This window comes from Musa acuminata, chromosome BXJ2-3 (assembly GCF_036884655.1).
Source record: "Musa acuminata AAA Group cultivar baxijiao chromosome BXJ2-3, Cavendish_Baxijiao_AAA, whole genome shotgun sequence".
NCBI lineage: Eukaryota > Viridiplantae > Streptophyta > Magnoliopsida > Zingiberales > Musaceae > Musa > Musa acuminata.
Genome location: NC_088340.1, coordinates 583,179 through 611,144, shown reverse-complemented (window position 1 = coordinate 611,144; position 27,966 = coordinate 583,179). Strand labels below are relative to the sequence as shown.

The 27,966-nt window shown below is 38.4% G+C and overlaps 5 protein-coding genes across 8 annotated transcripts; 2 read left to right on the top strand and 3 right to left on the bottom strand.

Moving 5' to 3' along the window:
* The first annotated feature begins 371 nt into the window (after positions 1 to 371).
* On the top strand, positions 372 to 9,812 carry LOC135606713 (putative glucose-6-phosphate 1-epimerase). 2 transcript variants are annotated; one of them, XM_065097840.1, is made up of 9 exons: positions 379 to 643; positions 3,588 to 3,662; positions 5,021 to 5,077; positions 5,173 to 5,333; positions 5,496 to 5,636; positions 7,208 to 7,310; positions 7,382 to 7,481; positions 8,813 to 9,044; positions 9,509 to 9,812. In XM_065097840.1, the coding sequence occupies exons 1-8, from the start codon at positions 551 to 553 to the stop codon at positions 9,022 to 9,024; spliced, it is 942 nt and encodes a 313-aa protein (XP_064953912.1). In that variant the 5' UTR covers positions 379 to 550; the 3' UTR covers positions 9,025 to 9,044; positions 9,509 to 9,812. The 2 variants fall into 2 exon arrangements, with proteins under 2 accessions (XP_064953913.1, XP_064953912.1); XM_065097841.1 differs by lacking the exon at positions 5,496 to 5,636 and having other exon boundaries at positions 372 to 643.
* A 451-nt stretch (positions 9,813 to 10,263) lies between these two features.
* Positions 10,264 to 11,928, bottom strand: LOC135606712 (uncharacterized). 2 transcript variants are annotated; one of them, XR_010484880.1, is made up of 3 exons: positions 11,810 to 11,928; positions 11,541 to 11,715; positions 10,682 to 10,822 (listed from the first exon to the last, which is right to left on the bottom strand). XR_010484880.1 is itself a non-coding variant. In XM_065097838.1 (2 exons), the coding sequence occupies exons 1-2, from the start codon at positions 11,800 to 11,802 to the stop codon at positions 10,626 to 10,628; spliced, it is 459 nt and encodes a 152-aa protein (XP_064953910.1). In that variant the 5' UTR covers positions 11,803 to 11,897; the 3' UTR covers positions 10,264 to 10,625. The 2 variants fall into 2 exon arrangements, 1 of the variants encoding a protein (XP_064953910.1); XM_065097838.1 differs by having other exon boundaries at positions 10,264 to 10,822; positions 11,541 to 11,897.
* Positions 11,929 to 13,667: 1,739 nt separating this feature from the next.
* On the bottom strand, positions 13,668 to 15,277 carry LOC135606711 (uncharacterized). Its single transcript, XM_065097837.1, has 2 exons — positions 15,102 to 15,277; positions 13,668 to 14,912 (listed from the first exon to the last, which is right to left on the bottom strand). The coding sequence occupies exon 2, from the start codon at positions 14,898 to 14,900 to the stop codon at positions 13,794 to 13,796; it is 1,107 nt and encodes a 368-aa protein (XP_064953909.1). The 5' UTR covers positions 14,901 to 14,912; positions 15,102 to 15,277; the 3' UTR covers positions 13,668 to 13,793.
* A 322-nt stretch (positions 15,278 to 15,599) lies between these two features.
* LOC135606709 (small ribosomal subunit protein eS4x) lies at positions 15,600 to 18,706 on the bottom strand. The gene is made up of 5 exons (XM_065097836.1): positions 18,579 to 18,706; positions 17,263 to 17,340; positions 16,991 to 17,171; positions 16,737 to 16,834; positions 15,600 to 16,253 (listed from the first exon to the last, which is right to left on the bottom strand). Exons 1-5 carry the CDS (start codon positions 18,579 to 18,581, stop codon positions 15,816 to 15,818), a joined length of 798 nt encoding a protein of 265 aa, XP_064953908.1. The 5' UTR covers positions 18,582 to 18,706; the 3' UTR covers positions 15,600 to 15,815.
* Positions 18,707 to 21,951: 3,245 nt separating this feature from the next.
* Positions 21,952 to 23,675, top strand: LOC135606708 (REF/SRPP-like protein OsI_017815). 2 transcript variants are annotated; one of them, XM_065097834.1, is made up of 3 exons: positions 21,952 to 22,109; positions 22,217 to 22,450; positions 23,025 to 23,675. In XM_065097834.1, the coding sequence occupies exons 1-3, from the start codon at positions 22,077 to 22,079 to the stop codon at positions 23,442 to 23,444; spliced, it is 687 nt and encodes a 228-aa protein (XP_064953906.1). In that variant the 5' UTR covers positions 21,952 to 22,076; the 3' UTR covers positions 23,445 to 23,675. The 2 variants fall into 2 exon arrangements, with proteins under 2 accessions (XP_064953906.1, XP_064953907.1); XM_065097835.1 differs by having other exon boundaries at positions 21,970 to 22,109; positions 22,223 to 22,450.
* Positions 23,676 to 27,966: the final 4,291 nt, after the last annotated feature.

Genomic DNA, 27,966 nt, shown 5'->3' with positions numbered 1-27,966 from the left:
AAATAATAAAATTATAATGCAAGTTAATTAGAAAATGATTAATACTATTATCCACAGTCAATTACTAAGTTTCGCAATTCATTATTAATTGATAATACGCGTGATTATTAATTGATTTTTTTTTTTTAAAAAAAAAAATTCATTTTCTTTACATGTATAAGCCGACTAATACGCTAGAGAGACTCGATCGAGAAGGGCAAAGCTAATAAGCCAATAGAACGGTGGGTTTGGCTTGTGGGTTAGTTATATTTCGCGTCCGGTCATTTTGTGCTTGAAAAAATAAAAAAAAACAAAAACAAAAGCAGTCCACTTCGGATCCCATGGCCATGAGATGAACGCCTCCTAACCGCCGTCTGTCGCTTATATATACTCCGATGCTGCACGGGGTGTCCGTTTCGTTCTGTTCCCCTTCTCCGTCCGTCGTCTTCCTTTTCCATCAGTGTGGTCGTGAGACAGTGAGAGGGAGGGACCGAAACCTGGGATAGATATAGAGATAGAGGGGGGGCGAATAGGTGAGGTTAGGGTTTTGCTGGTTATGGGATTGTGACATATGGCGGGAGAGAAGCCGTCCGTGGAGCTCTGCAAGGGCATCAATGGCCTCGACAAGGTCGTGCTGAGGGAGGCTCGAGGCAGCTCGGCCGAGGTTCCGCTGTTTCTTTGCCCCTTCTGCTGATCTCCCTTTCAATTTCCTCGTATTTTCTTGATTTCCTCAATTCTTGTTAAGCGATCTAGAGTTTTGAGGTCATTTGCTTTTCGTTCTTGAATGGTTTGGTTGGATCGGTTCTCATTATGCTCGATCTAATGTTATTGCATCGTCTGGTTTGAGTGGTCTCGCACTCCCAACACGAATTAGTGGGTAAATTATGGGATCTCTCGAGTCTTTATCTATGCATGTTCTTTTAGCTGGCTGCTTAAAATGCCATGTGAAGCAACAGCACGAGGCATGTGATAACAATCAGGTGCGAACCTTCCAAAAGAACATGTAGAAATGAAAAGGGCCCGTGTGGTTATCTTCCGTAGCAATAACGCAACTCTACCCGTTTTTGTTGTGCTGACTATTCTGACCAATGAATTGTTATTACTCTGTTTTACTTGTGTGAGACCAAGTTTATGCGTTCTCTCAGTGATCATGGTAGTTTGTCTACATGTTTGCTCGTCACTAACCCATTTTCCTTCAGTGCAAGTCCTACAAGACTGCATGGAGGTCATGGGGAGATTTTTCAAGTAGGTGTAGGAATCCATATGACAATGTTTGCAATACTTGCTTGCAAATGGTTTGCCTCCCAATAACCTCCATGCAGATCGATAGGATGTGCACAGAGGGAAAGCGGGTTGGTCATGAGAGAACATATAGGCAAACCATCGCCATCACTCTGCCAAAGCATAAACTCAGGAATGCACAAACACAAACATTACAATACTTTATTGGCAATCCAAAATGGACATCTTTTGTTCAAGAAATTTTCTTATTCAGTAAGTATAACATGTTTAAGGAAAATGATTGAGGGATTGTACTTTGCATGTATTATTTGAGGAACAAATTAAGGTGAAAATCTTCTATTTCCAGGTATTGTTTATGTTTCTTTAGGAATCTTTATGGATCATTTATTTTCATTTGGAATGTAGAAGTTGTATAGGTACAAAACCTTTTGTACTATTTAGTGACTCTCTTAACAGAAGCTTTGGAGTATTTCAAATAATTTATTTAGGTGGTCATGAGCAATTTTCTCTATCTAATGAAGTTCTTTCAGCTGAGGTATTAGACTTTTTCTTGGTCCTGATGCTTTATTTCTGTTATTTTTTGCAGGGTCACTTACCAGCATAAAAATCACTGTTTTTCTCTTACTGCTAAGTTAGTTTTTTAGCCTAATGTTTTGAACTTGGAGCTTTTGTTTTCATGGGATAGTATGTTATTTTTCCCATGTTCTATAATTGAATGAAAATCCCTGATAACACTTGTAATTAGAAAGAATGATTTGTTATTTCCCTTGTCTTATAATATGTTAATTTGCATCATATTTTATACTGCTATATGATTGATCATGTTAGCTCTGCTGGTGAGATAATGTTCTGGAATGGCATTATAAATGTCCATAAATAGATGGGTTTTGCAATATTCATCATAGACTCATTCTTATTGGTTTATGGTTTTTTTCCTGATGAAAATATAATCTTTTAATCTCTTTAAGCTTGAGAATGGTTGGATTATTTCCAACATTCTGTTGTTCCAAATTGTATTCAAGTTGGCATACTGTAGGATATTCTGTTATACAAATTCCCCATAGTTCCCTAGCTGTTAAAAGGAGCTTTTGTTATTAGAACAACCTTTAAGTTGCCTTGAGCAAGTTTATATAATGTGATTTATTAAATACTTACACTTCCCTATGATACTAATATTAGTAGGTATATTTGCAATTTGCAATAGTTGCATAACTAAAAAAGATCTCAGTTCTTGCAAATGTTACCTCCTTTATTGAAATCAGTTAAATACACCAACGTATTACTAAATTGTGGAGTTTAGCTTCACAGTTCTTTTATTCCCCTGTTTTGTCCATCCTCATCCTTAGGTTATCCTCATTCCTCACTAGGTTATATAACATAACCACCCCTCTCCATGCCTCCCTTGTTTTTTCTTTTGATGCTCTTGGCCTCTTACTTTATCACTCATTTTGGCTGTGCCACTGTTGGATAAATGATCCACAATATTACGATATTAGTTAATTGTGAAATATGTAATAAATTGTATATGATGTTGAAGTGGCCGTACTCAGCCAATGTTTCTATTTCAAGATTTACATAATATTTTGGAACGATCATGTGATCATTTACTACGGTAGGCTCATTTACCAAACCTATTCACATCATATATTATTTGTTGATTTTGCTGAGAATTATTGATAGTGTTGATGACATGATCTAACGCAAGGGATAATTAATCTATTAACTTGATGAACTTGAACCATTCACCCAAGATATTTAGGCCTTAATAGTAATGTTCTATAAACTGATTTTCCTTCTATATCTGACATGAGACTAAACTGGGGTGTCATAAGGCTCCAACTTCAAGGCTTGATTTCCCCATCAAAATCCAAACATAATTTAAAATTGTCTTATCGTGGTCTGTGAGATTCAACTTATTGATGGCTTTATGTCATAGTGTCCATCTATTCCCATTTATGGATGTTACTTTTGTATTTTGATATCTCATGATACCTACTATTAGGTTTGCTTTGATACATATGTTACAATTTAATCCAAAAAGTTAACTGATCCATTAACTTGATAGACCTAAATCATTGTTGCAAATGTTTAAGCGAAGGTCATTAATAGATCTAGCCTACAACCAAGTTAATTTTCCTCATGCATCTGTTGTAGAACTAAATTGGGTCGCTGTTAAGGCTTTTGTGTTTATCACGTAGGCTTCCATTCTCCCACCTCTCCTTCTTCTAGAACTTTTTCTGGATCTTTTCCTACTTGTGAGCATGCATGCATGCCTCTCTTGATTATTGTCACTTTTTGTTCATTTGCAATACTATCATAAATTATTTCTTTATGATAAATGTTGTTTAAACTGTTGTCCATCACAGGTTTACTTGTTTGGGGGTCATGTAACTTCCTGGAAAAATGAACATGGGGAGGAGTTGCTCTTTGTCAGCAGTAAGGTACTTGTATCAAGCCTATTTTTCAGTGTTTACTATTTGTAAGATGTCAAGTGTATGAGTAGTCAAAATCTTTATTGACACAGTAATAGTATCTGAGATAGAACATTTTGTATCTAGTCTCTATATATGATGACCTAGCCGGTACTGGTTGGCATTTAGAGTGTAGGCATGCTAAGATATCTGAAAACCAGTTAGAGGAAATGTTATGTATTGAATTCTTCTAGCTTGACTCCCTTAGTTCATCTGCAATGCTGACACGTTGCTTATTCTGATGTCTTGAATATCTTGCTTCTTATGAGAGACTTCATCTAAACTGAAACCATCTTATGTTGAATCAAGGATTATGGTGTCTTGTATTGTTATGATGTTGGCTCAAATTGACATAACCAATCTTGATTTTTTGGTTGTGCTTATGCTATTATGCCTTATTGTATATATTACCACAGCACACCCATTTATCGTGCTATCTCATAGGTTTAGAACAGAGTTGGCAGCACTCGCAATTTTTCTGTTGCGATGTTGATTGGATGAAATAATATAGTTAGTTGAGTGTTTTCCAGTTTCCCATCTTTATAGATTTTAAGTGCATCAATTTTTTGTGATCTCTCATTAACTAGCTATATATGTTTTTCACACCTCCAGCTGCATGGAAGCCCTTCTTTTAGTTCCTTCATCTGCTGTGCTCTTTTTCATCTCTTCTAATGATGACTCTGTCTTACATATTTTAAGTTTTTCTGCACTTCATTCCCTTTTTAAATTGATATATTGAGAATTTCAACCCCAAAACTTCATTTTGCACTTATTTTTACATTGATACTCTTCAAATTACTATTGTGCAGCTTAACATTACATATACAACGATCCTTTTATTCCATTCGTATTGCTTCAAGTGTTCTTAGGCATGGTCTGCCCTGCCTTTTCGTTCTTCCTTAATCACTTCTCAAATCACAGCTGTGGATCATGGTATTAGATATATGAAATTTTTATTTCATTGGTACCATCTTTTGTAAGCCTGGTCATCTTGCCTTTCATTCTTCCGAAGGCTTGTTATGTTGAACAAACTGATTGCTAAAGATGTTCAACTAAATGCAAGGTTTAAAATTATGAATTAGTTGTGACATCATCCTTTGCAAATCTACAATGGAATTTACTTGTGGGTTTACATGATGACTTGTACGATGTAAGAGTTGTGGTAGCATTCTCTCTTCAAGATGGTACAGTAACTGTCCCTACCATGGAGCAGGTTTAGTTGTGTCTCTAGTTAGATAATGGTTTGTAGCTGATCTCTGTATGCTTAGTCTTCATCAGCTCCTTGTAACTTTGCAGTCATGCGCATTTGTTCTTATGGTCTGTTGCAGGCTATTTTCAAGCCCCCCAAAGCAATACGTGGTGGCATCCCTATATGTTTCCCACAAGTAAGAACTTTTCTTATGATAATATTTTCCATCTAGCTATGTGCTTCAGCACAAAAAAATGATCTCCACAACCTAAAGATACTCTGTAACTGCAGTTTTCAAGCCATGGAAATCTTGAACAACATGGATTTGCCAGGAATAAGTTTTGGAGTATTGACACTAATCCACCGCAACTTCCATCAAATAGCCTTATCAAGACTTTTGTTGATCTAATCCTTAAGCCAACCGATGATGATATCAAGATTTGGCCTCACAGGTTTCTTTTTTCATTTAATCAGCTTTGTTTCTTTTATTGGTTTACCACATTGTTTCAAGTTATAAGATATTGTTTGATTGTTTTTTAGTTAAGTTGGATTCGTTTATTTTGCAAGTCTCATCCATTTTTGTAAAAATAAATAGTCTAAATATTTTATTGCAGTTATGAATTTCGTCTAAGAGTTGCCTTAACACCTGGAGGGGATCTCATGTTGACATCGCGCATAAGAAACACCAATTCTGATGGAAAACCCTTTTCATTTACATTTGCATATCACACTTATTTTTTGGTATCTGATATCAGGTTTGCAAACTATTTCCTAGTGAGTCCTTTGCATTTATTTTATCTTCTGAATATCTTTTTGCAAAGCTTCTTAGTTTCTATCACTGCATTGCACTCTCCTGTTATTTCTACGGCCTGTATGATGCCCAAATGCGACTTTTGTAATAGACAAAGGAAAGACCGGATGGTGAGTGCATCCAGTGTGAAAGGAAGGAATAAGGATGAAAGGATGATACTGAGCATATATGGAAATCAAATGTGGCCTTTTAGAATAGAAACAACTTAAGACTGGAATTTACTTTCCCAAAATATAGTCTTAAAGGATGCATTCTGCCGAGCTCTCATAATCCTTGTTGAAATCCCACGGTGCTGGTTCTATCAGAATGGTGTGGCCTGTTATTAGTGGAATAGTATCAAATTCAAGTTAACGAAAGCTGACTGGAAATTTGCAGAATATCAGGCATGCTCAAACTCAAATTATGAAACCTGACGTGTGCCTTCTGTCGATAATTCCTGGTATCATCTGTTGTTCCCTTTGTAATTATGCCATGCCTTAACACGGTCGGTAGGTTCTCTGTTCTGAATCATTATGGAGTTAATTGTACTAGAGGTTTTTGTTTTTTGTCTGGTATGTGGGAAAGCTAGAGTATTGAAGAGTATAATGATGTGATATTGGGTACTGATGATTTTATAATAACATGCTTTAACATAATCAAATTGATAACCAAGAATGGAGAGATTGTCATCAATTTGGTAATCAGTTCAACTGGAATTATTCATTTTCCTAGTTGGATGATGAGATACAAGAGTGGTGAAGCTTCGGCAAAGCCCAATATCATGATTGATGTTCTTCTGGTTGCCTCTTCCAGCTTGCACGCCTCGTCAGTTCCATCTTTAAATGCCATATAAAAGTTTGCTGTTCTTCTATATTTCTATTGACTTCTGCTGTCTATTCTGCTGACCAGATTTTGGGTATTCACTATAATGGAGGATCAGATCTCTGTAGACTCGAAATAAAAATAAAAACATCTCATATGGGACATTTAGTGATCTCATAAACTTCATTGTTCATCATTGAATGTATACTACTGCAACTCTCCTTGGTTCAAAAGAGAGAATTTTGCATCTCTCTGATGTGTGCTACGTAAAATCTATCTGCTTGCTTGGGCATTTTGCTTTGTGAACTTGCAGATGTTAACATGAACTTGATAACTATTTGAACAGAAATCATATTGCAAAGTAGCAATATGTTAAGTAGCTGATAATCACAAATTAACCTTCCCTACTGTTAGTGCATGATACCGAGTCTTAATATGATATCAATGATCTAAATACTGATGGTCTTACGTTCCTGAATGAATCGATAGACATAACAATCAAAAGTATTCGTCTCTTATATATGTTGATTTTTTTAGCTTGAACTGACTAGTAGTTCACATGCTTAAAAAGGTTATTTTCAATTAGCTGTTGTTACTTAAATTGTTCTAGCACATTCTAGTGAACATATTGTTTGGCCTTCGGAGAAATGTGGTGCAGTTGATTTTATTTCCCTTGCCAACTATCCTGGCTTTAATTTCAAGTTGATTTTTCAGTGAAGTGCGAGTGGAGGGTCTGGAGACATTGGACTACCTTGACAACTTGAAGGAAAGAGAGCGCTTTACGGAACAAGGAGATGCCATTACATTTGAATCTGAAGTTAGTGAATTATCATTCTGTAGTTGCCTTTCTAATTTGTTATTAAACACTAATTGTTTTTGTTCAAAAAGGTGGATAAAATATATTTGAGCACACCAACCAAGATTGCAATTATAGATCATGAAAAGAAACGAACTTTTGTTTTGCGCAAAGATGGACTTCCAGATGCTGGTGAGTTTGATATGACATACTCTTATTTCCCCTTCTTTATTTATGCAATCTATTTTATAGATAGATCTTAGTTGGAAGTTTGGAAAGGTTAATTAGATGAATAATGTTTGCACCAATAGCTAGAGAAGGATTAATGACACTATCTGGATTGTGAAGTGGTTAAAAAGGCTTCCAAGTTACTTTTCAGGTTTTAATTGATGTACGGAAGTAATTACAGGAATATAACATTTCTGATAGTCATCAAGTCCAAGTTAAATAACATACAGGGTGCAGAAGGTGAGTAATTATAAAGGTGATGAGGAATAGGTTAGGAGAAGAAAGCTTAAATGATGAAGGAAACGTAACTGAAGTGATCTTTTATTTTTTTAACATAGGAGTAGTAGGCTTTATTTATCTCACATTCAGATCCTTAATGACTTTTAATGGATTAGTGATGTTTTTTCCTAGCTAATCATACCTAAAATAGGGTTCAGTCGACACTTCTGTTCAAAATAGTGCTTCAGTATTCATTAATACTAATTATAAGTAATGATTTACCTGGTGTTGCTAAACGCGCTACATGCTAAAAGGCATCATGATTCCAAAACGCACAAAACCCTGGGTGCTTGCTTAGGCGGCCGCCCGAGCACTCACCAATATAAAAATTATAAAAGTATAATTATGTATAAAGAATCATTATGCAAATAGACAATACAGAAGTCTTATATCATTTCATATTAAAAAATACCACTAAAATATCAAACAATCCGTCAGTAAGATCATCAATGTCCACTTCATCATCAACATAAGGAGTCTGGGCATGAGAGATGGATATGAGCAGTGGGAGGGGAGGGGCGTAGAATGTTACTTATTCCTTGTTTGGTTTGTACCGAACCACTTCATTCAATTTCTAATTGAGCTTGGTCCGATCAAATCAATTAACATTTCTATTGTAACTTGGGTTTGCTTGCCGTTCAGGCTCGAGTGCTTGCCTAGGCAGCGTCTGAGTGAAATTGGTTGCCTGAATCATGGTTGAGGCGCCTAGGGCTTGCCTCATGTCACTCGAGTGGCAAGGCGTGTGCCCAAGCTCTTGGTGACAATATTGGATGTACCAAAGTCACTTTAAGGTGTATATTATTATTCAACCTGGATGGCACATTGATGAACTCCAAACTCAAACCGATGCCTAGGACCATGAATGTATCTTTTTTATAAACAAACTTATGGCCATCTTCCTAAGTATCTATTGAACAACCAACTCTTATATGATCGTGCTGGTCTTTTGAAGCTGAAGCTCCTATAGTATATTCTGTGCTTATTGACTACTTTCTTACCATTTTTAACAACTGCAGTGGTGTGGAATCCTTGGGACAGGAAGGCTAAAGCCATGCCAGATTTTGGAGATGATGATTACAAGCATATGCTATCCGTAGAAGCTGCAGCCATTGAGAAGCCCATCATTCTGAAGCCTGGTGAGGAATGGAAGGGAAGGATAGAGCTTTCTGCTGTTCCTTCCAGTTACTGCAGTGGGCAACTAGATCCTCAAAAGGTGCTTCAAGGATGATGTCTATCGCTGATGTACAGGTACTATTCTTGTGAGGAGGATATACTATCTTTAAGCCATTTATCAAACCAGGACTTGTGTTCATTGGCACAGTTCATTCCAGCTTTGAATACTGAATCTTGTTTCTCAAGAGGACTGGTACTTAGTTATTTGTGGATTGTTGCACATGCAGAAAACTATACCGGTGAATCAAGATTTTGGTAATCAGACAACCTGACATTTGTATTTAACTATTTACTTATTATCTATTTGTTCAGGAAAGTACAAGTTATCATTATACATCTGTTAGCTAGATGTAGCAGGTGGTTTACATGCTCTAGATCGGACTTTCTGAAAGTGCATCCTTGATTATATAACCAGTTGTGATAGCGGATGTAAAAAATGTACACTTTAACATCAACTCTTAGTTATGTGGGTTCAATTTTCTATTTTTAGGAGTCATGCTATGGTGTACTCAAAACTTGTTTTGTGGTTATTGCTGCAGGCACTAATTTGTTGCATTATGGTGTTTGAAGTTGGCGTTCAGCTGGTCTTGTCCTTCATTTTCCTTTGTGATCTTTTGTCTGCAGAAGTGAAGTTCCAACGGAATAATAGTGTCCTGTATCTTAATGTGGCTCCCTTTTAAGCAGGAGTTTCAACCCAAATCAGAGGGTACACTACTACTACTGTTGGATGCTTCACCCTTGCTTTCTTTTTTTCTTTTTGTTGTTGTTGTAGTCATGAAACTGAGAAGTTCATGGATGGAAAAGGCACATTAATGTCTATAATATGGTGTTGTTCCTTCTATAGATTTCATGCTCATAGATGAAATCCATGGATTTAGGTTTCCTTCAAAATTTGCATGCTGGTGCTGGTTTACCTGGTGATAAAAAGAAAGCACTCTGTCGGTCATCATGTGTGAGGCCAAAGGGGTGATGTGGCTGAAGTGTTTTTTTAGTTATGATTAACCCTACTAACCATCATTTTTGAGTCAATTGTTAAGTTGGAAAGAGAACCATTAAAAATATTGGTGTGTTCTCCGGAAAGCCAGGCAATACGGTTTAAAGAGATTTGGAGATTCATCAAAATATGGTTTCTGTTTTTTTTGTTGTCGTTGTTGGTGGTGGTATACGGAGAATTCAAAAAGCATTTTAGATCATGTCGTTGTCAATAAATTGGTACCTAATCGTCGTTGAAATTTCCTCGTCCATTTCGTTCTCTGCACAGTCAATGCTTCTCTAAATGATCAGATTCTTACCATAAAATAATTTGAATGAAGAACATCTCCATAGATTTCATGATCCAGAGGTCCCACAAGCATACGAAATCGTTTGGAAAAACTTGTTCCATACAAGAATAGATCTCATGATATGTGGAGATCCCACAGGCATAGTATAATAGTATACGGTGACAAAGAGAAAGTTCTCCGAACGCTTCTTCCTCCACCTTCAACCGGGGAAGAGGTTCTTGAATATGATAATGAATGTACAAAAAAAAAAAAAGGAAAATAAAAACATCAGATAAGCAAGCTTAGCTATATGTCCATGTATCCATCATGTGTCAAACAGCTAGCCTCCTACTGATGAAGCCTTGTTCCACCGGTCCTTGCACATTCACATTCACTATCGCGGTGATGATGATGCCCGCTCCATCGAATCACACGATGTCGTTCGTCGCGATGAGGCTGACGGCCGCCAGAACCGCCGCTTCCGCTGCTTGGGAAGCTCCGTCTCCGATCTCCTCAGCATCTCCCACATCACCTGCACATCTTGGTATCCACACGTTTGCACGTCGTCGTGGAGTTTACTGATCCCATCACCTGTTCAAACCCAACATTTCAGAGTTGTGACCAAATCACACTAGTACGAATTTTGAAATGATTATCAAGGATTTCTTTTTTTTTGTTTCTTTCCATCATGCATATGCTCGATCGCAACCCTCTTATGAGAAAACCATCGTGGTTTCCTTTCGATTCGTTGTGCGAAACATTGAATCTCAATCTACTTCCAAGCAGTAGCCACGAAGAACGGCGGATGACATCCCGGTCACAGTCGAGCAAAGCAATTGTTTACAGCAAAAGATGGTGAAGACGAAGATGAGCAAGAAACCACAATCGAGTAAAAGGGCATGTTAATTACAGTACCAAAATCTACGCACAACTGGCATGGCGCACGGAGTTTAGAAAGAGAACAATAAGAAGCGAGGCACCATGAGGAATCAAGAAGCATGGCGGCTACAACACCATCGATCCTAGAACGACATCGTCTACAGAAAAACAAACGGTGAATTGACATCCAGGTCTCTGCTGACAACAGAAATCTCTCGTCCAAAGTCCACAACTTAACAGCATGAGCACAGGAAACCACGATTCCGGTCAAAGATATGTAAATTACAGTGCCAAGATTAAGCTTTTAGTTTAGAAAGAGAATGGCAAGAACCGAGGCTGATGCTTCGCTGCCAGCACTGAAGCATCGCTATAACAGAGGAGCATACCAAGTGATGGAATCATGGAGATATTGAGGCAAGAGTGAGGTTACCGTGCTTCCGAGCCTTGACCCTTGCGGCGACTGCTACCAGCGCGCGCTTCACCGGGAACACCACCTTCTTGTTCCACCAAGCCATCTCGCCTTCTCTCTCTCTCTCTCTCTCCCGTGGGAGCTGTGTTACCCTTTGCCTCGGTGGCTTGGTTCCACCTGGATTGAGACCGGTGCCCTGTGAAGGTATTATAGAGGGTGAGAAGAAGGTCAATCCCGATCGCATCCGTTCACACCAAATGCCCACGTTTTCTCGACTGCTCATGGCGTACCAGCGGTCGTCCTCTCGCCCGCGCCCACCATCTCACGGCTCCATACATGTCACAGTGCACACCTTCATTCCTTGGAATAATTGGCAGTGGTACCACTCGCGAGATCTCGTTGTGTGTTTTTTTATTATATATATATATATATATAGAGAGAGAGAGAGAGAGAGAGAGAGAGAGAGCCGGTTAGCACGCGGTCGTCCGCCTCGCCGGTCGCCGCCGCGCTTCTGACCGTACGCGGTGGAGCACGCCCCTTCCTCTCCTCTGACGCTGTGGACGTGGGTCCCACGTGGAAGCCCATGCAGGCGCTGCCACTTCATCTCGTTGTGAAGATCGGTGTCGGCAGGCCGGCCATGGCGAGGGGCGACGTGGCGCGATGCCAGTGGCTGCGACCGCTGTTGCCTGCAGCCGAGGCAGATGGAGATGGGAGAAGACAAGATCGGGTGATGAGATCGAGGTGTCGTCGGGAGCGTGGAGGCCCCACTTCCTTACCCCTTTGGACGATCTAACCCCACCTCGCCGATTCATCGTCAAAGCCAACCAGCCATCACGCGAACACTGTTTTTATTTGCCACTTTAATCGACGGCAGAAAAAGAAAAATAATACCAATGTTTTATGCGAAGCATATCACAAAATTAGACAGTCTTAATAACATAATGGGATTTGCCGACTACCGAAGCCAACTCAACTCGCCGGGGGGAATCCGAGGCGGCGGCCGTCGTTTTCAGCGAGCGGCCCGCGTGGCCGTGGTCAAAAGATCCATTCATTCGGTCGCCCGCCGCGCACCGACAGGGTGCAATCCGCCGCACGCTCTGACACGTGTACAAGAGTTGGACCAGGAGCGCATGGCGAGCCGTCTGATTTGACGAGTTGCAGGGGCAGGCGCGGTCTTAATCGACGTCAAACTCTTCCCACGTGCCCGACGCGTAAAGCCCGAAGGCCATGGCGGATGTCGATGCTCACTATTTCTTCCACCGGTGAAAGTCACCTTATATCTATCGATGGAAAAAGAAAATAAAATTTTAAGAGATTAGTAATATTCTGAGCACATGTAATGATTGATCAGATCAAATTTGATTATCGACGCATGGTATTAAGTTTGATCCAACTTGATTTACTTAAAACACTTCCGTGACAACATTCGTCGTTGATCAGATCAAATGTGTTGTTGTCTTGTCTCAGATAAAACTTTGTCCAGCCAACAACATCACGCGAGATGATGGAATGTTCGCTCAAATAGTCAACATCACAAAACATAGCAGCTTTAAATGCAAAGAGCCACCACAAAAAACATATAAAAAAAAAATACAAGCAAAACTCCCATTAGCAATAAATCTAGAGAATCCATCCATAACCCCTCCCTTAGCTCTAAGACAGTGGAGCGTTGACCGATAGGTTGGTGGCATGTTCTTGTCAGGTGGTGTGCCATGATTCATAGGTTCCCTATATCGTAATTATTAATCCCATTATTTCATACAAATTATAGTGATAATAGTAAATCTTTGTGAATAGATATGATTTTGATTTAAAAGTCTTAGCTAAGATGATACTGTATACATCATGTGTTAGTTAAAGTCAAAGACTTGGATTAACTCTCTCTATATATAGAGAGAGAGATGGAGAGGAGAGATGAGGTAGAACTGAGATCCAAAGTTTCAGAGATTTTCCAATACAAATAATAGATATGAAAACCTACTGTTAAACGATACCCAATATATATATAGATTTACGTGTTCATCGAAAAAAGCACAGGAACGCAGTGCAGGCAAGAAACAAAGAGGAGAGAATGTGATTTGCAGCATATAACTCCACGCTTACACAAACTTAGATCGGAAGAAGCAAAGCACGAAGCAGACGAGACAAACAAGTATATACGGGTCATCGACCAATCTTCATCGCTCTCACAAGTGGGAAGATTGTGATCGATACAATAGGAGGAGGCAATCCATAACCCACTTTGGTTGACTCTCGATCGCCTCTTTTCTCCTGCTAGTGTCGGGTTTCCAATGAGTCAACCCCTTCCCTCCCGTTATCCTCCTCTTCTTCCTCTTCCGATGGCCCATTCTTTGACTCCTCTCCCACCTCGCGTCGACCTCCTGCTGTGTCCTCCTCCTCCTCTTCCTCTTGGTTTTGACCTTTTTCCTCGGGCGTCATCTTCGTTTCCTGCAGCCCTCGACCGTCATCGGCGGCCGCGCTTCTGCTCTTCACCGGCTCTGCCACCTCCTCGTGCTGTTGAGTACTTGGTTGCTTCTCCGTCTCGTGCAGCGACATGGCGGTCTCGAAGGCCCCCACCAGCGCTTTCACCTTGTTCCTCCGCGCCGCCAACTTGCTCGCCGCCTCCTCTTTTACGGCGTTCTTGGCGGGCGGCGACTCCTTCCCTATCTTTGCCTCCTGCCTCTTCGACACCGCACCCTCGGCCGTTGTCGCCTTCGATTCGTTGCCGGCTGTCTTCTTCCCTCCTTGAAGGTTCAGCTTTCTCGGACCTGCAGCCAAATCGATGGAGCTCATGGACATCGACCTCGCTCGTGTCCTCGGCTTCTTGGAAGCGTCAACCACGTCCGCGGGCTCCGCGGTCGCCTCCGAGCCCTTGATCGGTCCGTCTTCTACCTTTCTGTTCTTCGGCAACGTCGACCGTAGAGCTCCAGCTTCCGCGACCTTCGCATGATCTTGTACGTCCACAGGCTTGGCTTTCGTTGTCGCCTTAGGGAGGCTTCTGGGCTTCGACGCCTTCTCCGAGCCCGGGTCCTTACAAATGGCCGGTTTATGTTCAGATGACAGTGGAGGAGTTCTTGCTGCTCTCGGCGCGGGACAAGCTTTCTGCATGGGTGGTTTAGAAAGAAGGCGTTTGCCGGAGGAAGCGGCGGCGGCGGCGGTCGGCACCGTGGAAGGCTGGGAGCATTGTTGCTGGTTCTTGGGATAGTGGCAGCTGGTGCAATGGCTGGAGCATATCGTTGGCTTGAGGTAGTTCGGAATCGTCTTCTCCAGCGGCCTCACGGCGACGTCCCCTATCGATGCACCCCCATGCGGAGGAGTAGGCAATGCGACGCACCGGTCTCTGCGGAGGACGCCTTCCATGTCTTTGGCAGCCATCGCCATGCAAGAATATGCCTGCAGTCAACGTGCATCCCTTCAAGACGACATGGATGGATACAGATCCAAATCTTACCAAAATGAACGGTCTAAACTCTTGCAGATCCATCGGCAAGAGAGTCGAGCACCAAGATTCATTCATCTAACGGGTGACGGTCGATGGCAATTCACATAGGCCATCAAAGAGAAACACCAATGAACGATTACCTCGTTATCGGAGATTTCAGGACGTTGCTTCCATGTCGCCTCCCGTGGACGCGAACGCGGCTGCGGAGCCGGTGGTTTCCTCGCGAGGGCAGGGCATTGTGGACGCGAGGAGGGAGGAGGACGGCGAATGGTGGTGGGAAGAGGGATGGTTATAGGGAGGGTCAACACAGCTCGTCGCTCTATTCCGGGGATGGGGATTGGACCAGGTCACAGGTCCGTTGATAAACTATGATTAATCTATAATAAGTAATAAGTAATAAGTTGATAAACTATGATTAATCTATAATAAGTAATAAGTAGATCAAAAGAATCTATGATTAATCTTATGATACAAAACCAAGTGAATCTTATGGCATGAACTTTTGTTGTCGGGACGTAGTAACAGTGATCATGCAATTTTTGTGATACAAAATCGACTACAGAAGAAAAAGACAAAAAAAGAGTGATTGATCGTACCCTCAGGAGAAGAAAATAAAAATAAAAAGTTACTTCAAAAAATGTCCAAAATTTAAAAATCTATTACTTAACAAATGAATTGCCTTTTAAAACTCAATCTCTGATTGTCTGGAACACAAACAATTAAATGAACATTTCACTTCTTAATTTCAAGAAATTAAGTACCAAATTCCAAAACTAAAAGCTAAAGAACACAGCGTTCAGTACCACCTACCTCCATGGACTACAATGACCATGATAACAGAGTTTGGGCTATCACTAAGTTGTGGCAGCTGCACCAGCAGCAGCTAAGCGTTTCCTTGCCTCCTCGATAATGCTGAGCTTGATACCCTTGCCTTTGGGGAGAGAGACCCAGGGCTTGGTCCCCTTGCCGATGGTGAAGACATTCCCAAGGCGAGTTGCAAACTCATGGCCGGTCGAGTCCTGGATGTGAATGGTCTCGAAGCTCCCCTTGTGCTTCTCCCTGTTCTTGATCACCCCAACACGACCAGTGTTTCTTCCCCCTGTCACCATGACAACGTTCCCAACATCGAACTTGATGAAGTCCACAATTTTGTTGGTCTCCAGATCAAGCTTGATGGTATCATTTGCCTTGATAAGAGGGTCGGGGTAGCGAATGGTACGACCATCATATGTGTTCAGATAAGGAATTCCCTTTTGCCCAAATTGAACTGAACGTACTTTGCAGAGCTTGAACTGCAGCAAAGAGACACAAATGAGGCTTCCACATACAGCAAAGAAAAGCAATTTAACAATGCAAGACAACTTCATATTCCTTGATGTTGATTTTAAATTAAAAAAGAAGAGAGGAATGCTAGCTGCATCACCATTTCAGATGTTGCAATGATAGCTTAATTAAAATTTATCTTCATGCCACAATAAACAGTTGCATGACTGCAAAATCAATGAATCTTATCAAGAATCACCGGATGAGGAACTGACTTATTATTGTGACCTATCAAACCATTAATTGATTTGGACCCCAGAGAATAATGTAGCATATCCAACAGCCGAAAGGCTAGTAAAATCAAGTCACATTAGGCAATTTTCTTGTCCACTGGATTGAAATATGAACCGGTTCACAAATAAGCTAGCTATGCTTGTCCAGGTGTCATCAATATTCACGATTCAGTCAGATATAAACATCAAATGAAAGAAAAATAAATATAGTTTTTGCACCTTAGCCTCTTCATCCCTGACTGAATGGAGACGAAACCGTCCTTTAGTGTCGTAAAGGAGTCGGAAATTCTCGTTTGTCTTAGGAATCGAAACAACATCTGAATAAATCATCAAAGAAACTAATTAAGACATCAGTTAATAAAGTAGAAAAATGAAAATAAATTCTTTTAGATAGGTCTGACAATACACATTGTCATATGCTCAAATATAGAAAAGTAAAACATCCCATCAAAAGACTGAAGTAGGTCACATACCCATAAATCCAGCAGGGTAGGTCTTGTCAGTCCTGACCTTTCCATCGACCATAACATGACGTTGCATCAAAATTGCAATCACTTCCCGATATGTAAGAGCATATTTCAGTTTGTTTCTCAAAATAAGAATTAAGGGCAAACATTCTCTTGCTTTGTGAGGACCAGATGATGGCTTGGGGGCCTAACGATAATGAGGTTCTTTGGTTAGAATAACAGGAAATATTATTAGTCAGAGTGGAGGAAGAAATTCTAATAGAAGACAATTAACTTACAAAGGCACCACCAAGCTTGTCTAACATCCAGTGTTTTGGGGCATTGAGCCTCTTCAGATGTTTCTTCAATCCTCTAGCCTGAAAAGCGACAAGGTACATTAGTTAAACAAGCAACATTTATTAGTTCTGAGAAATTCCATAAAAGTTGCTGCTTAAATCAAGGTTTAAACAACAGAGAGCATTAGGGTTTTCACAGCCTAGTTCTAAAGAAGCAGCCATGAATAAAGATCTCCATCTAAGAATGGATTCCTTGTTAGAATGAAATATGCACCCCCATAATCAGATCGAACTGAGATATTCCAGGCCCCTGGGACTTTCAGAGGGTGAGAAAAACATGTGAAGAAAATATAGGGAATGACAAAAACTAAATAGTAGTTTACTCATCTAGCACAATATAATGGCCACAGCATCAAGTAACTTTTTACAAAAATGAAACACCAAAACCCTAATGATAACAGCTCTAAGGGCAAAGAGTACAAGAAACTGCTGGCTTATGATTCAATCAAATGCTATCAGGGCATAAGTCATAATCACGGAAGCAATTGAATGAAAAAGGTCATATATATAGTTAAGGGAATCATTCTCAACAACTTAACCATGAATTTGTATGAAGCTAACATATTGGACTATCAACCTGTCAATGAAAATCCAGAAATAAGTTAAATTTATAAGAACAAAATAAGTTCTCATAATCACCTCTCACCGGATAAAGCAACGACAACAATAACAAAGATTCATAAAGATCCAAGACAACTGTAGCTTTGAAAGACAACAATTTCTGACTAGAAGAAACTTTCTAACATGGATATTGACCTCCGAAAACATGCTAGAACTAATGAGAAAAAAGATTCAGAAAGATTAAATTTGAGCCCATAGCACAGTAGATAATATTTTTCTTAAATTATGTGAGCCAAAATGGCTGGCTATAACACCCCAACAAACCGTGCTGAGAGGTCCACCAAACAGCGCTACGAAATCATTTAGGTTTGTACCAAAAAGTTCAAGATGATGGAAGAGGTTGAACATGTCCTGAAACAGGCGAAGTGACACAAATGCTTAATCGACTCCTTACCAAGACTAAAATACTAATGTCCTATACAAGAACGAAGTCACATATTTTGGCATCCCAGAAGTTCGGAAATGGATTACAAGAACGAATCTAGATAATCTAATGATCGCATCGGCGAATAGCCGATGGTGTGCGTTCGGGGTGATCCCCGGGCAAATCCTAGCACCGAAAAGGCAACGGAGAAGGAGCTCCACATGAGACCAGAGAAATCAAGAAATTGGGAACGAATGACAATCGAGGAACAAACCATTTTCTTTGTTCTGTTTCCGAGTCTCCGACCTCTCCTTCTTCCCGCGAGGAGGCCGCCTTCCTTCCCTTCCGAAGAAAACAGCGGGAGGCATAAACCCTAGTAAGGGACGGGACGTCTCACATACCTGTATCAGGTTAAGTGTTCAATTACCATAATACCCTTCTTATTTTGTGACATTTTGCAGAAAGCTAATAAATTATTGGCAGATTTATGGGAAAACCCATCTTGGCTTTTCCCTTATGGCGCCTCCTATTTTTCATATTTCCTATGGAGAATTTTTACCTTTTGTTAATACTCAAAATATCTTTATGGTATTTTTGAATGGAGTTAAAATATTTTGTTTCACTATAATATTTACAGTAATAATAATAACAATAATAATAATAATAATATATTATCGAAGTTATAGCATTTTCGGAAGGACTTATTTTTTTCCTTGTATCAAAGGACATAATTTTTTTTAATGGATTTAAATACCTTATTAATAAATTAAAATATTATAATATATTTAAGAACATTATTATAAGTGAGCATTAATTATTTTAAATCTAATAAATCTTAAATATTAACCTAATTATAAGTTTTAAGATTTTATAAAGTAATTTATATGAGAATCTTAGTATTTTTATAAAAATAAAGAATTTTTATATATTTCACAAATAAATAATAAGAAAATTATTATTATTTCTCATTTAGCCTTAAACTTATGTTTATATATTTTGAAGAACCTTTTTTTTTATTAACTGTCGAAGGTTGATGATAAAAAAAAAGCTGAATTGCAGTGTTTTTGGCTATTGAATAAAAATAATATAACTCCATTTAGAAATACAAGTTTTGATTGTATTTGGTGGAAAATAATTATTTTTTAGAAGGGTATTTTTTATATTTGAAAAGATATCGGTTGTATGTGAAAATTATGAAAACATGGGTATCATCTGAGAAAAACTCAAAATGAGAGATTTTTTCAGAAAATTATTAAATTCCTTACATTTTACTTATTTTCTTTGCTACCATTGAATTCTACATGAAGTCATATATTTAGTTAAATTAAAAATATTTTAATTTTTTTTATTTTCTATCGTCTTTTCTCATATTGCTAATAGTCAAACAACATGCAGTGAAAGGAGGCAAAACAATCATCATCCTTATCCTCCTCCTTCTCCCCCTTTATCTCATATCTCACCATCACATTCTCTTCTCTTCCTCCTCCTCCCTGACAAAGAAGTAACAAATGTCCCTTAACTCCACCTCTAAGACTCCACTCGGCACATCTCTAAGGATATCCCTACGTCGTTCGCATTAACCACAATAATCGCCTGTAGCCCCTTAATGGCATTGTCATCTACCACCATTATAATAGTTGAGTGTCATTTTAACTAGAATATTAAAATTATATTTGTGCATATTATTGTGTCATTTTTGTTTGTGTTGTATCTTCTATCGATAAAATCGATAGTGTTAGGATAAATAGAGTTAAATATTTTCACTTTTATAGCTATAAATATTTTAATATAAATTTTTTTGTCTTCTTATCATTTACGATTACAAATAAAAGCTCACATTTCACACAAAGAAATGATACTATTTGCACCCACACTCGTGCATCTCAAGTTATTAACTTAGACATCGAATGGATCGAATCGAAAAACCTCGATCTTCACGCAGGTGGTATCTTAGGAACTCATTGTTTTTACATCAGAGACGACTCAGGTAACCCTATACATACGGGTTTAGACTACATCGTGTTAATCAAGACGTTAATAATATTTTTTCCTTAATATTTAGTTGGATCAAAGAGTCAAACAACATGCACATGATAACATTTTGATTCGGGTACCTTATTTTGCATCTCGTCGCACTCATTTAGCAAAGCGAACATGTTGACTAAAGCATCCCTAGTGCGATCTAGGATCATGTTCATTAGGTGATGACCGTTAAATGCCAAGTTAGTTTTGCCTTAGGCATTTGACCGAGTTAGTCACCTCGAGCGCTTGGCCAAGGTGATCTCCTTCACTATTAAATTTAACGTTTTAATAGTGAAGGAGAGGATCGAAGATCGAAAAAATAAAAAAATATTTAAAAGAATAAAAAAGAAATAATTCATCGGAGAAGATAGAACGGAATTAGTAGATTCGGCCAAAGTTAGTTTTACCTTCAATTTAGATAGATTTTTACTCAAAAACCACCAACTATGTAATAGAACTTAAGACAAAGGGCATACATATCTTGACTAAGGGATTACTATTTATAATTTTTATTTTATTATTTATAATCTTATTTTAAATATTTTAATATTTCTAAACTATCATTTTATAAATATACATAAATACCCTTTTATTCCTTATCTTCCTCTTCTTTTTCCTTCTTCCTCTTTCTTTCTTCCTCCACCACCACCTCCTTTTCTCCTTCCTTCTAATACGATGAGATGACATTGCAGGAACAATAAATGATGTCACACAGTGTCAAGCTGTTGACAGTGAGGGATTGTCAACAACGACCGTGACTAATACGAGGTTGTAGAGAAGAAAAATAAATTAGGGTTATAAATAATAAAATATTTTTTTAATTATATTTTAAGAGATTGTCAACAACAAAAAATTGTCAATAATAGAAAGGATTATGACTAGTATTATTCAAAATAAATAGTGGAAGCTTTTTTTTAATGTAAATTGCCCTTAATTTTTTTGTATATATATATATATATAATATCGATGATAATTTTTTAGGAAAGAGACAAGGTTATATTAAGTACCATTTAATCTAATAATGTATATATATATATTAGATTATTCTTTTTTTTATGAAGGGAATCGTATTTTGAAGTAGTATATCACGTCAGCATCTCTTACAAGCTCGAAGCGACGGATTTGTTCCCACGCATAATATACCGTATTACTACGTATATTACATATCGACGACCATAATATCTTTCCATAAAAATAAAATTTTAAAATTATATTGATGACGATGTTTTGTAGTTCTATTGTATGTCCAATGATTGAGAAAAATACAGGGTTATATTATCTACCATTTAATCTAATAAGGTACATATATTAGGACAATTTACCCAAAAAGTCCCACTTGATATATTACCTCATATATTATTTTTTTCCACGTGGGAAATTGTTTTGAATTAGTAGTTGATGTCAGAAGTCTCTAGATGCTTCGGGTGGCCCGCAAGATGAAGCCGCGGACCGACGGATTCGTTTCCGCATACAACTTTCCGTGCGTTCCGTCCGCAGCACTCGACAGGAGGGGACGCCTCTGCCTTCTCCGCGAAGTAGCCAACGGCCCGACGAAACGAAACGCCGCACGACACGGTGCGACGCGACGCGTCATCGAGCGCCCTCCCCACCGTCCGATCCGCGCTCCGCACAATTCCTCTCCCTATATTAACGAACCACGGAAGCGACCCTCTCCATCCCCAATTACTTCGGTCAGAAATCGTCTCTTTCTCCTCGCGGCGTTCTTCTTTCAGATTCGATCGTTCCAAGGATGGCCGATCCCGTCACCGAATCTCCTCAGATCGTAAGCGCCCTTTCCGATTTCTCTCTCGGTGTCGATTTCGAATTTTCTTGTGGATTTGCTTTTTGTCTTCGATTGAGAAAGTTTGCGGCGTTTTGTGTTTGGGGAAGGCTCAGGAGGAAGCGATAGAGCAGGAGAGGCTAAGGTACCTTGAGTTCGTGCACGCGGCGGCGATCCACGCGGTGCTGTGCGCGGCGCGGCTGTACGTATACGCGAAGGAGAGCGCCGGGCCGCTGAGGCCCGGCGTGCAGACCGTTGAGGGCACCGTGAAGACCGTCGTCGGCCCCGTCTACGATAAGATCCACGGCGTCCCCTTCGAGCTCCTCAAGTTCGTCGACCGAAAGGTTCGTTCCACCGGCCACGCCCTCTCTCTCTCTTCTTTTGCGGCTTCCAGGTCCCTCTTCTTCTCCTTTGTCCCCTCGACGACGTTGCCATAGGTTGTATCGATTTCCTTTCTCTCCATCGGCCTACGTTAGCCCAGTATCGGGATGACCCCTCCGGTCTCTGTTGTCCGCTTCGGTGGCGCAGGATAGCACGGGCGACCTGCGCATCGTAGGATTGGACCCTCTCTCTCTCTCCTCCTCCTCCTCCTCCTTTCTTGCGGCTTCCAGGAGCCTCTTCTTCTCCTTTATGTCGTTCACGTTGCCATGGATTGGACCCGTTTCCTTCTTCCCGCTGGCTTCCATGGCGCTGGCTGTGCCCAGGATGGGACCAGCCCCTCCAGGCTCCGTCTGCCGCTTCGTTCATCCATGGTGGAGCAGAATAGCACTGCCATCCGGCGCATCGTAGCCGGGACCGGTGGCGTACGTTAGCGTCGCTCGGGGTCTCCGACGAAAGTTTCCTTCGCATCTATTTCTTGCGTAAAACCAAAGCAACTGACCGTTCTCTCTAATCATCGGCGGTGGTCACGTGAAACAGGTGGAAGTTACCGTGCAGGAGCTGGATCGTCGCGTCCCATCGGTAGTGAAGGAGGCCTCGTCGGCGGCCCGGTCCGCGGCGGGCGAGGTCCAGCGGGCCGGACTGGTCGGATCTGCCGCCGGCCTGGTCCGCTCCGTCTACGCCAAGTACGAGCCGGCGGCCAAGGAGCTGTATGCCAAGTACGAGCCGGCAGCGGAGCAGGCCGCGGCCTCGGCCTGGCGCTCGCTGAACCGCCTCCCCCTGGTCCCCCAGGTGGCCCAGGTCGTCGTCCCCACCGCTGCCCACCTCTCCGAGAAGTACAACCAAGCCGTCTCCTCCTCCGCCGAGAAGGGCTACGCCGTCTCCGCCTACCTCCCCCTCGTCCCCACGGAGAGGATGGCACGCGTCTTCGGCGACAATGTCGCTACTGCCGCACACTGATCTATCATCTATGCTCGGAGAAGGTACTTTTGTTTCTGGGCTCTGGTCGGCGGCTTGGTGTCGTGATGGAGACTACGTATGAACTTATGGCTTTGGCACACTTGAGACTATCTGGTTTTTGTTTGGCATTGAATAAAGTGTCTTCTCTGTTTGTTTAGTTATCAAAGCGTCTCTGTTTTATGCATATAAATTGTGGAAATGGTGAGTAATATAGTTTATTTCTTTGATAAATTTGTAAATGTGGTATGATTTGTAAATGTGGCATGGATAGCAGTCAACTATTGGTAAGCACTAGCATGGGTGTCATTGACTGGCTATGGATTTGTAGGATCTGCCTGGCATTCGTACGTCTCAGCTCACAATCATCTGAAAATGCAATTGGATTTGACTAACTTAGGAGTCAACATGTTATGAAAATTGGGTTATTAGTATGGGTTTATTAGAAAGATATTTTCCAAGACTTTTAATAAATCTCATAACAACCCTAAAATGATACGACAGTCTAATTTTTCAGTTATAGCCTTTTTTTAAATAAAGTCTTACAGTGCTTTACAAAACAATATAAGCTATTCAAAATATACTTACTATAATCGACATAAAAATCTCTGTATTTGTTTGTTTGTTTTTTTTTATTATTTTGCAAACCTGTTTTTATATAATTGATATAATAAAAAGCTATTCAAATATGTTTATAGTGTGTTTTTTATTTCGAAATCAAACCTTATATTTGAAACCAATATTTTTATTAGTTATAATATTATTGAATAAGCTCAAAGTAATTTGATGAAGGTGTCACACTATAACCATGAAAAAAGATGTTTATAATTTTCTAAATATATATCCTCACCTTTTCCACTCAAACACCCTATTTAAATAAATCCTCAGTCTTTTTTAAGACCTCCAGCAGAACACTATAAGAAGAACATTCAAAACTTTCGTAAATGATATAAATCGACTCAAAACCTAATGAAAAATTAATTTATATATACATATATATATATATATATATATTAAGATTTTAAATAATTAAAAAAATATATTTTAATTGTTTTTTAAACGTCTACTCATGGATTTATTACCTACTGATGAGAGAACCCCCACAACTTGGCACAGTAAGTAATTAATTACCTATCAGTCTGCGGCAAATCACAGTAAGTGTTGGAACACCATGGATGCACCAATGGCTCATCATCAGTTGGTCATCGACAGGTGTGATGTAGGCCATCATCCTGAGCTCATCAAGTTAATAGTTGGAACAACACCATGGAAGCAGCAATGGCTCTCGTAATTGATCCGAGAAAATATGTCATATTCGGAAGAGTGAGATATTGCACAATATATATATATATATATATATATATATATATATATATATATATATATATCATTATCATCTAAATATCGTGAATTATAAATGATGGATTAAAAGGTTGCATCTTTATCATCAAAGTATCTTGAATTATAAATAAAGGATTAAAAGGTAGCTCGGAAGCCGCCCATCACATTGGCATCTAGATGTGATGCCAAGTACTTGTAGGGATTCTCTCATTATTTTGGAATAATGAGAGTAAAAAAAGTTAGTTTAAGAATAAATAGTTTGGTTAGCAACTTAAAATATAAGAATACTTACGGTAAAGAGATTAAAAACAGTAAACACTATTTATAATTATTAGTGCTTATGACCATTAAGTTAGATTGAATGATCAAACCAACAGAAATTTTCGAGAATGCTTAGACAATATTATTTAAAAAATATCTATAATTAAAAAACTTATAATTATAGGAGATTTGAATCATCATATCTTAAAAAAATACGGTGAATACAAAGAGGTGCCTAGGGAGAAAAATGAAGATGATGGTGTGATTTTAGATTTTACAACTTTGTATAATCTTATAATTATAAATATATATTTTAAGAAGATATATGAACATTTGATTATTTATAAGAGTTGGCACATCTGTGGTCAAATATGTTTTTTTCTCACTAAAAAAGTAGATAAATATATTTATAAGAATGGTAAAGTTATACAAAGTTTAATGAATCAATATAGGTTGATAATATTAGATATTTACTATAGAAAATGGAAGAAAAAAATTACTAAGGCTAGATGATGAAGTTTTAAAAATAATAATGTAAATAATTTTTAAAGTTAGATGAAATGTGAGAAGACTTAGAACCTACTGAGAATAATATGAATATTATTTGGATTACTATGGCTAATAAGATTAGGAGACTAATAAGGAGATTTTTGATGAGACTAAAGATATAAGTATAACATAAAGATATTAGTATTTTTTTTACTAAAAGATGATGTTTTAAAGTTTGACAAAATTATAAAAAATAAGAAAAAAATATAAAATATAAAATATCTAAAAAAGAGTGTAAAAGAGCAGTCATAAGATATAAAACTTATGATAATTTTTATAATATATTATGTATTAAAAAAGATGATGAAAAAGATACGTATCATATTGCTAAATGTAGGGAAAAAAATAGTGTAAAATGCATTAAAGATGAAGAACAAATAATACTTGTTAACGATAATGAGATTAATGAAAGATATTTTTTAATAAATTATTTATTAAATATTTCACATAGAACTTATAACTTCGATTTAATGATAAATAATAGTGATATATTTAATAATTATAGATTTATTCATAAATTAAAGCTAATAAAGTAAAAGACATATTAATGAAATAAAATCTAGCTAAGAGTGTGGGATTGATGATATCTATCTAAAAAAAGTTGGTATTTGTACGTGAAAATGACACGTAGGTGAGTTATTTACTTACGACACAAGACTAGTGATATTCTTCGGTGATGATGGCTTAGAAATATTTACTTTTGATCATCGAATTATTATTTTTATCTGAACTCGAATCCATAGACTACAAACTAGGTATTGTTTGCATCATCTACTTCTATATTACTTGGTGTTTAGCCATCTTATTATAAAAAGGTAATTACTATACACATATTGGTTCCCTTATCTCCGTAGTTGGAGGATTTTCATAGGAAAATTTTCAACAGGTAAAGCAAATAGAAGAAAGATTTTCATATGAAATAATATAAAAAATTCTTCTTTACGTTTTCGAATCCGGATATCCTATTTTAAGGGTTTAGAAAGATTGATTTCAATATATAGTAGAATAAAATGATCCCTCTCGAAAGAAAGTTAAGGATTTGTTAAGACACAAAGGTTGATCGATTAATGATCCTATTATAAAAATAATTTTGAAGTTCCAATACCGTAAATAAAGAGTGAAAGATTAAGGAGTTAGAATCCAAATAGGGGTAATTCATAAATTTTCTTGAAAATTAGGTTTTTAAGAAAAATAAAATAGATGTAGGGTTTCCCCCTATCAATCATGGGCCATATGTTAAAACATCGAGAGCATCATCTTCCAAACAAAAACAAAAACAAAAATTATTCACTAAATCCAGCATAATAGAAAACGATTTATAGAGGATTTAAAGACCTCTAACGATAAAGATCCACGAAGAGATTGACCAACTAAACTAAATGTCCAAGGTTTTCTCGAACATTTTACTCCGATGCGTAGGAGAGAACAAATTCACATACACCATTTTCATCGACGAGATAAGCATTTGATCATGAGAAAACCATCGATTTTAACCCAAGAGAGGCTTCGATTCACAACGAAAGAAAGGTCGCTCGAAGAAGTCATTAGATTTCTTGATGGATATATCTTTTATTGTCCATGGTAAAAGTCTTCATCTAGAATGGCCTAAATTTATCTAGAATTGTCTAAATATTGTGATCGCAGTAAATTTGCAACAACATTTGGAAAATTGTGAGGCGGAGCGGTAGGCAAAGAAATTTTTGGACGGATAACTTTATATACCGAAATGTATGTTTCCTACATCGTTTCCTTTCAGTAGCGAGTACAAAAGTCAACCTTCATGTGTTCTTATTTGGCAGAAGAAGACGTGCGACATTCTGTGGTGTTGGAATGAAGTCATGGTCTCGTTGGAGTCAACGGACCATCGTCACTCGGTCTTCACAATCAAAAGGATCACATACTCCACGATTTTGAGGATATATATCTTCTTATTTTTGATATAGAAAAAGAATCATGATCGTGATCAGATAGATAGTTTTTCTTTTCTTGTTTGTTTCATATGAATTAAGAATCATGACTCGGATTGAATCTATATGGAGGCAACATCAAGCTGTCTTCTCATCATATCATCATAATGAGGAGGCCTTTCAACTTTTCGTGAGAAAACAATTTTATTATTATTATTATTATTATTATTATTATTATTATTATTATTATTATATATGTTTAAATTTATTTTTATATTAAAATTCACGAGTTAAAAGTGTACCATAAGAAAGACAGACAAAAAAATAATCATCTTCGATATATTTTCTTCGATCTCAAGTAATCATTTCAGAAAAAAACAAGGGAAAATTTTTTTTACTTGGAAAGGGGATAAGTGAAACCCTACAATTCATATTTCTTTATGCAATAATTACAAGAACACAAACTG

Bases quoted from the DNA above. Each gene is read 5' to 3' on its own strand.
- LOC135606713 (XM_065097840.1), top strand. From the start codon at position 551: ATGGCGGGAGAGAAGCCGTCCGTGGAGCTCTGCAAGGGCATCAATGGC. The intron at 644-3,587 runs GTTCCGCTGTTT...TGTCCATCACAG, and splicing joins CTCGAGGCAGCTCGGCCGAG to GTTTACTTGTTTGGGGGTCA. The intron at 5,334-5,495 runs GTTTCTTTTTTC...ATTTTATTGCAG, and splicing joins ATCAAGATTTGGCCTCACAG to TTATGAATTTCGTCTAAGAG.
- LOC135606712 (XM_065097838.1), bottom strand. From the start codon at position 11,802: ATGAGCAGTCGAGAAAACGTGGGCATTTGGTGTGAACGGATGCGATCG. The intron at 10,823-11,540 runs GTAACCTCACTC...GGGTTTGAACAG, and splicing joins GGTCAAGGCTCGGAAGCACG to GTGATGGGATCAGTAAACTC.
- LOC135606711 (XM_065097837.1), bottom strand. From the start codon at position 14,900: ATGGCGATGGCTGCCAAAGACATGGAAGGCGTCCTCCGCAGAGACCGG.
- LOC135606709 (XM_065097836.1), bottom strand. The intron at 17,172-17,262 runs GTAAGTTAATTG...CATTATCGTTAG, and splicing joins ACAAGCTTGGTGGTGCCTTT to GCCCCCAAGCCATCATCTGG. The intron at 16,835-16,990 runs GTATGTGACCTA...TGATTTATTCAG, and splicing joins CTACCCTGCTGGATTTATGG to ATGTTGTTTCGATTCCTAAG.
- LOC135606708 (XM_065097834.1), top strand. From the start codon at position 22,077: ATGGCCGATCCCGTCACCGAATCTCCTCAGATC. The intron at 22,110-22,216 runs GTAAGCGCCCTT...TGTTTGGGGAAG, and splicing joins TCACCGAATCTCCTCAGATC to GCTCAGGAGGAAGCGATAGA. The intron at 22,451-23,024 runs GTTCGTTCCACC...CACGTGAAACAG, and splicing joins TCAAGTTCGTCGACCGAAAG to GTGGAAGTTACCGTGCAGGA.